Source organism: Pipra filicauda, unplaced genomic scaffold (assembly GCF_003945595.2).
Source record: "Pipra filicauda isolate LSUMZ 115617 unplaced genomic scaffold, ASM394559v2 scaffold285_size1263560_pilon, whole genome shotgun sequence".
Classification (NCBI taxonomy): Eukaryota; Metazoa; Chordata; class Aves; order Passeriformes; family Pipridae; genus Pipra; species Pipra filicauda.
In genome coordinates this window covers 90,706-100,945 of record NW_024104404.1, presented here as the reverse complement: position 1 = coordinate 100,945, position 10,240 = coordinate 90,706, and the positions used below count along the sequence as shown (strand labels likewise).

General features: G+C 46.4%; 2 protein-coding genes across 2 annotated transcripts; both read left to right on the top strand.

Moving 5' to 3' along the window:
* Nucleotides 1-18: 18 nt before the first annotated feature.
* Nucleotides 19-3,612, top strand: LSM7 (LSM7 homolog, U6 small nuclear RNA and mRNA degradation associated). Its single transcript, XM_027724451.2, has 4 exons — nucleotides 19-71; nucleotides 591-681; nucleotides 1,801-1,872; nucleotides 2,550-3,612. The coding sequence occupies exons 1-4, from the start codon at nucleotides 24-26 to the stop codon at nucleotides 2,690-2,692; spliced, it is 354 nt and encodes a 117-aa protein (XP_027580252.1). The 5' UTR covers nucleotides 19-23; the 3' UTR covers nucleotides 2,693-3,612.
* A 1,977-nt stretch (nucleotides 3,613-5,589) lies between these two features.
* Nucleotides 5,590-8,308, top strand: LOC113989719 (kelch-like protein 24). Its single transcript, XM_027724564.2, has 3 exons — nucleotides 5,590-6,559; nucleotides 7,314-7,725; nucleotides 7,927-8,308. Exons 1-3 carry the CDS (start codon nucleotides 5,638-5,640, stop codon nucleotides 8,237-8,239), a joined length of 1,647 nt encoding a protein of 548 aa, XP_027580365.1. The 5' UTR covers nucleotides 5,590-5,637; the 3' UTR covers nucleotides 8,240-8,308.
* The last annotated feature ends 1,932 nt before the right edge of the window (nucleotides 8,309-10,240 follow it).

The following is a 10,240-nucleotide window of genomic DNA, read 5'->3' as shown; positions in this document are numbered from 1 at the left end:
CACTTCTGGCGGCGCCGAATGAAATGGCGAGCGGTGGCGGCGGCGGCGGCGGCGGCGCGGGGAAGATGGCGGTGAGAGCGGCGTGCGCGGGGCGGCCCGGGCTCCGCGGGCGCCCCGGGGTCGGCTCCGGGGTCGGCTCGGGTCCGGTCCGGTCCGGTGCCGTGCCGTGCCGTGCCGTGCCGTGCCGTGCCGTGCCGTGCCATACCATATCATACCATATCATACCATATCATACCATATCATACCATATCATACCATATCATACCATATCATACCATATCGTACTGTACGTTGTGGTGCGGTGCTGTACCATATCGTACGGTACCGTGCCGTGCTGTGCCGTGCCGTACCATATCGTACAGTGCTGTGCTGTGCCGTGCTGTGCTGTGCTGTACTGTACTGTACCATATCGTACGGTACCGTGCTGTGCTGTGCTGTACCATATCGTTCCGTGCTGTGCCGTACCGTACCGTACCCGCCCCCCCGCCCTGCCCTCCCGCCCCGCCGCCGCGGGCACCCGCAGCAGCGCTCCGGGGCTGTGTGTCACCGCGGGAGGGCTTTAACCAAGCCCTTGTGCCTCTCTGCCGTAGGACAAGGAGAAGAAGAAGAAGGAGAGCATCTTGGACCTCTCCAAGTACATCGACAAGACCATCCGGGTGAAGTTCCAGGGCGGGCGGGAAGGTGAGCCCGGAGCTCCTTTGCCTTTCCCCTCGCCCTTCGAGGAAGGCGAGGACTAGCGGGTGCTTTTATTCATTGCTGTGAAGCTTTTCTCCTTTAGCTTTTCCATTAATCTCCTGGCTGTACTTTTACCTTTGTGTCTCATCGGTGCACCTCTTCTTTTATTAGTTGTCCTTCTTTCATTAGCTGTCTCGAACCGCCTTGTTTCGGCAGGTCTTTTGCATTGCAAGGGCGCGCTTAAGGCAGCCAAGAAACGTTTATGGTTCTAATGATCAACACAACTGTCCTGCCTTTCAGTCTTGCCTTTCATCTCTGAACATGCTGAATGTGCCCGGAGTTTATGGTTCAATATATGTCACCGTGCCTTTCCATCTCTGTTGTCCCTTGCTCTGCAGCTGGGAAGAGCATCCTAAGGCAGCTGTCCTTGTTTGTCTGAGTTAACCCTGTGCTGGGTTAAATCCCCCCCCCCCCGGGACCTGATGCTTATAAGGGTTTGGAAATTACTTGGACTTCTTACTGATAAGTGTATTTTTAAAACTGGAAGATCTCTCTGCGTAGTTTTGTGATTTATTTGGTGACAAGTCTCGTGGAATCATGATCTGCTTTAGAACAAAGTGCTGGTCTGTCTGCAGTGCCTTCCTGTGAGGCAGTGCTTATGCTAAAGAGGTAATGTGCTGGGAGGGCACCTGGAAGAGGAAAAGCACTTAAAATATTACACTCCAGCTTAATTTTTATCATAAACCTTCATTAAGGGTATTTATTTGATTTTAGGGTCGGGTTTTTTTTTTTTCCTTAGTGTGATTTGTATTGATTTGTTATGCAGAAGTATTCTTAAAATGCCCCTGGAATGGGCTGACAGCAAAAATGTTAGTGCCTCGAAGAGCATTTTGAAGAATTGATTGAAAAATCTAAGTTTCAGTTGGCACAGCACAGACCAGGTTCTGTGCCCTTACTGTTGCTATAGAGGGCACTCTTTAGTATCTCTGGTCTCCTTTGCTTGGTAGCCTTGACTGAAGGAGGGAACAGGGCTGCAGAATGGAATGTACCTTTCATGAAGTCTTGAGTTGCTCTATATACCTGGTTTTGGTCTCTAATCATCATTTTCTCTGTGGTCTTCAATAGCAAGTGGTGTCTTGAAAGGATTTGACCCTCTTCTGAACCTCGTGCTGGACGGTACCATTGAGTACATGCGAGGTAAGTAATGTGCAGTCTGTGGAAAGCTTCCCTTTCCCTGAGTGATTTGTTTTTTAACAGAAATTTTACGGATCTATGAGTGAATAAGCAGAAACTGCAAGTTGACTGCTTACAAGGTAACACCTGAAGCTTTGGATTTGCTCCTAAAAGGGATTTTTAAAAGATGTGTAGTGCATTTTTATTGACTACAGTGATATCTCACAGGTGGTAGAACTGGGTAATGTGTGTTTGTCTGTCTTGATCCACAGCCCTGTTGGGTCCAGTCTGAGAATGCACTGGTGCTCTCTGTCCCTAATGCATTCTGAAGTCAGGGTCTTTTTCTGATTTGCACTGATCTCCAAATGTTTATCTGAAATGATTTTTGAAATGGGACCAGGAGCTTTTTTTAATCGCTTGCACGTGTGCTATTGGTTGGATGAACGAAACGGCCTTTGAATACTTTAATAAATGCATTCTGCTTTTTTGTTGTGTACAAAGCAAAGTTCTTTATTGCTCACTGTGGCATGTGCTACTTTGAAAATTAGTAAATCAGTGATGTCTTGAAGCCATCAGATAGTACTGCTGCCTGAGCCATAGAGTCCATGTGTTCAATGCAGAGACACCTGGAAAAAACACGTGTGTAATTTGGTTTCTTTTCCTTAATTTTCCTGTTGTAACTGTGGATCTCTGCTTTTCAGATCCAGATGACCAATTCAAACTGACAGAAGACACACGTCAGCTGGGACTCGTGGTTTGCAGGGGGACTTCTGTGGTTCTTATCTGTCCACAGGATGGAATGGAAGCTATTCCAAACCCTTTCATTCAGCAACAAGATGGTTAATGCTTTCTTTGGATTGTCTCTGAAGGCTTCAAGGGTGCAAGTCATTGGAGAAAACTATCAGTGTGTGAGAAGCTTCCTGTTTTGGGGAGGGAGTTTGAATGTGCATTTGTTAGTGTGAAAAAACAGTCAGCTTTTATTTTTGTGGCTCTCCATAAATTATGTGAGGATGGGGCATGCAAGAAGTAAGTTCTGGTTTCCCCCCACCAGCCCCAAATGAGTGTGTAACTACATTGTTTAGAGCTGACAGGAGAGAACAAACTGTCATTAATTGTCTGAGACCCTCTTGATCTTGTGAGTTTTGAAACAAACCCATTAAATTAGTTAAGAATGCCCTAAATATTGGTTATATTCTTTACATTTTTAAATACATTAAATTGTATTTAATCTAAATCAAAACCTAAATACATTAAAACATGTTTTTCTTCCTCTTAGATGTCAGTACTCAGCTGGGAAGCATTGTGCTGTATTCTTCCTGCTGTTGAGTTCAGTCTCTTTTGTGCAGGGAAATTACCTTCCTTGTTTAGTACTGTGTCACCACCTTGGCAGGGGATGTAGCCAAGAAGGTCTTTTCCAGCACTTGTTCCAGGTCTGGTGCACTGTGATCTGTGTGTCAGCTGGCTCACACATTCCTTACAGAAGGACTGGACTAACTTGTGGGATGATTCTTTGTTGAGTAACTTGAACCTTATAGAGGTATCTGTTTGATACTTGGAATTTTAGGGGAAGAATGTTTAAAATTCCGGTGTTCAGTTGTTGGCAGTGCTGGAAATAATGCATATTTTTATATTGTAGCTATCCACTGATGGTTCTGCTTGTTATAACTTGATTTGTAAGTAAACATTTTTATTTCTTTTATACTGCAGAAAATGCAAGATTTGAGGAGTTTTGAGTGAATAAATACAAATGAATCTGTTTCTAAATGTCTGGTTTTCAGTCTGTAAAAGTGCACTTCAGCTGGCATTACACATAAACACTGCAGAATCAGGAGGGACCAGAGCAGAAGCCATGTTCCACTCGGGCAGGAAAGCGATGGGAAAGGCCTGAGAGCATCTGGTCCCTCTTCTGAGGACTTGTGCATCTCTGTCAGGCATTTTAAAGACTGCCCAGCCAAGGATATGTGCCCGTAGGCTGTGTGTGACCTCCTGCCACCTGCTTTTCCTGAGGACCCCTTAGGAGGAGGCTGTGGCAGAGTCAATTGTTCTGGTGGCAGCAGCAGTTTTGTTCCTGCCAAGGGCAGGTTTTACTGGCTGTTATTTTGGCCACAGCACTGTGCTCCCATTCAGAGCCTGGCCTGGGTCAGCTGTGAAACGGGTGGGACCTTGAAATAAATTCCAATTCAGCGAATCTGACTTTTCCAGGAGGCTCTGAAACGAGGGACCAGGTGTCTTGTGTGGCACACTGCCTGTATGAACTTGGGTGCTGCTGGTTTTTAATCTCCTGAGGGCTCATCCTTTGGCTCACAGAAGAGTAGTGCTCCTCATGGCGTAATTTCTTTCTAATGCTGCAAAACCTGTTGTTCATGCACAATTCAAAAGAGAGTCCTTATTCAGAGAGGTAGGAGCAGAATCTGCTCTCTATCAGTGTGAGCAGGGCCTTGAGCTGTCCTTTAGGTGAGAGAGATTTCTGGGTGTTGAAGCCAGTAACATGCACTGTCTCTGCACTCTCTGGGTGTAGCATCAGAAATGGACCTGCTGAGGCTCCCTGGAGGGAATTCTGGGCTCTCAGGGCAGAGATCTACCTGGAGTCATGGATCAAGTGTGTAAACTGGAGAGGTGCATGTTTCCAGCATTTCCTGCTTGATGGGTTGCTTAGTCTTCATTGCAAGCTGCGTGTCTCTTTGCAGTGCAGACTTTGAGGGTATATTTGGGAGTCAAGTACCTGAAAAGAAGAACACAAAAATTACAGGGGACAGACATTTTAGCAAAGCCTGTTGTGACAGGACAAGGGGGGTAATGGTTTAAGCTAAAAGAGGGGTGATGCAGACTAGAAGGTATTTTTTATGATGAGGGTGCTGAGGCCCTGGCACAGCTGGCCCAGAGCAGCTGTGGCTGCCCCATCCCTGGAAACATTTAAGGACGGGGCTCTGAGCAACCTGGTCTAGTGGAAGGTGTCCCTGCCCATGGCAGGGGGGTTGGAACTGGATGACCTTTAAAGGTCCCTTCCAATCCAAACCACCCTAAAGTTCTATGATTCTATATGTCAATTTTAGAAGTGTATATGCTTCTGCTCACTGAGCTCTGCTGAGAACTGGCACCAAATCCTGTTGGTCTGGGCTCTTCAGGTGAGGGTTCTGGTCAGTATGCAAGTTCAAGGTCACTATGCAAATGCCTCCATTTGCCTTTGGAAAAATTTGCTATGGCATCAATGAGCTGTTGCTTGTCCTACATTTGTGTTTGTTTAGTGCATTCAGATTGAGGATGACTAAACATGTGAAGCTGTCAGGGTTTGAATGGGGGGCTCCTTCCCTTCCTCTCTTACTAAAGTTAGATACGTAGTAAAAACTGCAATCACTCTGGAATTCGATATTAAACTTGAACTGATGAAAGGTGTGGTAATGCTTGCTTTTTTTCCAAATGGGCTCAATGTTTCTGTGCAACTCCCTGATACTTACTCAGTGCTTAGGAAGCTTGTGGTTGTTTCTCCTGTTTTTTCCAGGCTCTTTGCTTGGCTAACAGCCCCTTGATTTGCTGTGGTCTTACCTGGTGAAGGCAGGTGCCAGTCAAATCTGCATTTTTTGGTCATACTGCTGTTCTGCTATTGCTGTTCTGAAAGCAGCAGGAAAGACTGAAGAGCAAAGCAGGAGAGTAGAAAACATTCTATTTTTAGGGGAAGATTGGCTTATCTCATATTCATTCTAGCCAGGGGGATAATGTTTCCAGAGACCTCACACAAGTAAGGGCCGCGTAAAGACTGAGTTAATTTTAACTGCCTGGCAGTCCACAGGCATGGAGCCTTCACAGGAGCCTCAGGAGCTGGGACCTGAGACAGAAACCATTGCAGACACAGTTCTTGAGGTTGGAGAGAGACTGTTTCAGGTCAGCCGCAGGGCGCTTTCAGTGCACAGCCGTTACTTCGAAGCCATGTTTTTTGGAGGGGCAAGAGAGAGCTCTGAGCAGCACATAGTGATCCAAGGGATCGATGCAGTGCCTTTTCAGGCACTGCTTGAGTTCACTCGCACAGCCCAAGTGCTTATAGGCCAAGAAAATGTGACCAGTTTACTGGAAACGGCTGATTTTTTCCAGTTTGACAGGGTGAGACTGTTGTGTGAGAAATTTCTGGAGAGAGAGCTGCACGTTTCCAACTGCCTGGGCCTGATGACCTACTCGCAGCAATTTGCCTTTACAGAGCTGTATGAGTCTGCTGTGAACGTGGCTGTCACTCACTGGGGGGACGTGATGTGCCAGGAGGAATTTAAGGCGCTACCCAAAGAAATGCTGATGCAGCTCCTAAAAAGTGACGACCTCTTCGTTTCGCGAGAAGACGTGGTTTTTGACAGTATTGTGAGGTGGATAATGGAGGACCCAGCAACGAGAGAGGAAGAATTTCTGGATTTGGTGGGCGAAGTCAGGGTCGCTTTTCTGAGTTTGTCCTTCCTCGATCTCTTGGTGAAACGCAGCAAGCACCGTGGAGAGGCAGATGTCTTTTCCAGACTAATAAAGAAGTTAGACTGCTGTCCTCCACCCAGCTGGCAAAATCCCAAACTGTGTCCTTATGCTGGTCGGAGCTATGACACCTTATACGTCCTGGGAGGAAAGCATGACAAGGAACAGCAAGAATTATTTCTCTTTCTACCTAAAACAGGGACCTGGCAGGCTTGTTCTCCTCTGCAGCGCCGGAACCTCACCCAGTACGCAGTGGCAGCAGTAGGTAACTCACAGAGAAGGGAGAATGAGCACATGCAAACAGAAGTTGAGACAGAGAATCCCTGCTGCAGGGAGTCCAGCTGCTGCTGTAAAACTGCTGTGCTCAGCATTGCTAAAACCTCATTCATATTGGTGTTCATATGCGCTCAAAGAGTGGTTCTGTTTTCCTTAGTCCTGGGAGAATGCTAGACGAGGCTGAATATTTCTTTTTATGTAGCAGAAACTGTGGAGTCTGTGGAGCTCCTTACATTGGCTTTATCTGCAGTGAGTCAAAGGACTTGACTTTGAGCAGTGTTATTTTTTTGACCTTCTCTTTCGTGGTGGTTTTGACAGATGTCAGGCGACTTCTGATTTACAGTTGCCATTACGTTAAACTTATCCATGGATGTTAGGAAATCTCCATGCTTGGAGATGAATTTCAAGGCAGTTCAATACCATAGCTTCCTATATTAGTGTTAGTGATAGTCTCATTTCAGGTGGGAGTTTGGAAATGAGATACCCAGAGGTTCTTTCCAACCAGTGTTTCCACGATTCTGTTCAAGAGTGGGAGCAGGCTTGGAAAGAATCCCTGCATCCCATGGGCCCAGTGTATCTGTGAGAATGAGGAATCAAATACTGCAAACTGATTGACAGAGCAGTGATTTTCTCTGCTCATTTTGCACCTCACTACTACATCCCAGGACGAAATGAGAACCCCAGCTCTCAGGAGCAATTTTTAGCTTTCACGCCACTGACGCTTTTCTCTGCTGTCTTTCCAGGGAGCTTCCTTTTTGTGACAGGAGGATATTTCCGGGATGAGTTTGTGTGGTACAGTGTGGATTGGGTGCTCATCTACAACTGCTTGGACAACAGCTGGCTGGAAGGGCCAGCCATGAAGAAGTCCCGGAACAGCCACTGTGCAGTGGGAGCAGGGCTCTACCTGTACGTGCTCGGAGGGAGCACCGATGAAGGGATAACCCCCGCGGTGGAGCGCATGGCTTTGGTGGAATCAGAGTGGGAAAGCATGAGCCCTATGGCTCAGCCTGTGGAGAGGGGTGATGCAGTCAGTGTGGGAACCAGGATCTATGTGGTCTGTGGCCTGGATGAGAATGGACATGTGTATGACGGAGTGCAAAGGCTGAACACGGAGACGGACAGCTGGGATGTCATCTCGTTCTCCCCGCTTCCAAGGTAAGAAATAATATTCTGGGACCTGGCAAAAGAAGAAAGGTTCTGGTGTTGGTCCTGTAGAAATCCAGAAGTCCTGTCCCTGCAACACTTCTGTGATTCTCTGTTTAAATGGGACTCTTGATTTGAGGACCACGGTCACACTGAATATTTCAGGGGTCAGATCTTTCTGCTGATTCTGATCAAGGGTTTCTTCCCTCCCAGGTATGACCTCTGCATCACGTCCCTGAATGGGGCTCTGTACACCATAGGAGGGGGAGCTTTTCGATTTGATGTGGAGACCGATGAATGGACCCAGGTGAACGAGGAGTGCTTGACCCAGAAGTTCTTCATGGGATGCAGCACTGTGAACGGACGAATTTATCTCCTTGGACAGAGGAAGGGGAACAGTGCCCTCCCCACTGTAGTCCTCTTTGACCCCTACACTGATGTGTGCCAGGTCATAGATAACAAACTCCCTTGCCCCCTTCCTATTCACGGCTGTGTCTCTGTGCGAAGATTCGATACGTGGGTGTGAGCGGTGCCAGATCCACCACAAACAAAAAGTCACCTGCTTTACAGCTGAAGGGAGTTAGACTGCATCAAGTTTGGCCTGTGAAATTTTTTAATTTTGAAAATAGATTTGTTCTTTTGTAACTTTATCTTTTTTTTTTTTTTTCTACAAATGAACTCGAAGCAAAAGCCGGTGAAAAACTTTGTGTCTGCACAAAGGCTGCAAGTCATTATTGAAAATGGTACATGAACTCCTCAGGGTTGTTGCTAAATAAAGGGCCTTGAACCTCTGTGGCTCTCTGTCCTTTGAACAGCTGGAAGAGACAGGAAAGTCACTGCATCAGTGTTAGAAAATATTGTAGGATTTAAATCATAAATCAAATGTGTGTCAAGGGAATCTTCAGCAAGATTATGAGCTCATAGTGATTTAGGATGGAGCAAAAAAACCCCCCAACAATTATTGTAGTCAAGCCATAGCCAATCAATATCAGTACCATTTTAGCCTGAAATAAGCACGTCTCACAGATTATGTAATTATGGCTAAAATTACCTTTGTTCTAGGCTGGAGAGCACCACAGCAGGAGGGAGGCTATTCTGGATTTATGCACTCAGGTATGTGATAACAAACATTTGTACATTGGGGCACTTAAGAGACTTGCTTCAGTTTGCTTAGTCCTCGTTGGATTAATTGCTGCACAGACTCAGAACAAAAATCCCCATCCCAAAGCACTGACACGAGGGTGCAAGGAGCAGAGACCTGCATGTAGCTGTACTCAAAGGCTGTGTGTAAGGAAGTGGGTTTGCTGGGCAGGACTATGGGCTTAGAGCAGTGGGGGATTGATCTCCAGGGGTGCTCAGGCCTCCCGAGGATGGGGAGGCTGGGAGAATTGTGTCACAATGTCTGCTTAGCTAAGAGGAGAGTGCAACAGCACCGAGCTGGGGTGCTGCACTGCCACCCTCACTGTGCTGGCAGAGTCTGTTCTTGGATGTGACACAGCAAGGAAAATGCACTCAAGAGAGTTCATGAGCTGAATGATTAACACCTCCAGAGAATGGGGGAGGTCTTAAAAATGGAGAGGTGTTGGTTAAAAGCAACCCTGCCACTGTGAGAGCTGCGTCAGGGTGTCCTGCAGATGTGGAGCCCTCCCAGTCCAGGCTGCTTCCCCTCAGGGTTGAGGGTCCCCATGGTGGGGCTGCAGCACTGGAGGCTGGGCCTGTTCTCTGCACCCAGGGCACAGTTGTGGCCTGAGGGCTGTGTGAGTCTTTTAAAAGCTTTGGTTCTCACGTATCATTTGTAGCTTTAAAAGAAAGCATTGTACTCAATGGACGGGGTGAAATAATTCCTGGGCAAACCACCAGGGTTTAATGAAGGGTCTTGTGCCCCCAGCAAAGTGCAGCTATTGGGGGTGAGGTGACACCCTGCTCAGGGCTGGTGCCCCAGAGATGGTGCCTGCCTGCCCTCCAGCATTGCAGCCTGCACACCTGAGCTCCACAGTCCTCCAAGGGAATGCTGGTTCAGCCTCTGAGTTATGTGATGTTAGACCTCCAGCAAGTTTCAAAGAAGATTCTCCTACTGACATAAGTTCTGATATTCTAAAAACCTCCTGCATCGTGCAAAATGTACATAAAACAAGCTTTTCTGGTTTAGGTGTAATTAATATTTTACGTTGACTTTAAAATTTTATGTTCTACTATAAATTCTGAAAATCAAATCAGATGCAATAAATTGCAAGGTGAAGCATCATCCAACCCCTAAACTACCCTTTTAAAATGTTAGTGTTATAACACTCCTATTTTCCAATTTTGAAAATGAAATATCAGCAAAATTAATACATCCATTTGGAAAGTTTCTGTCTATTATTTATAATTATAACTTCTGGTAGAAAAATGTGCCTTTGGAAGAGTTTCAGTTCCTTTCAATTTCAGGAGCCTTCTTCCTGAGTAGACATTCAATTAATAAAATATTTTAGGCCAATGAGCTATTTGTATAATTCATAGAGCAAACACAGCTTCTATCAGTTGTCCA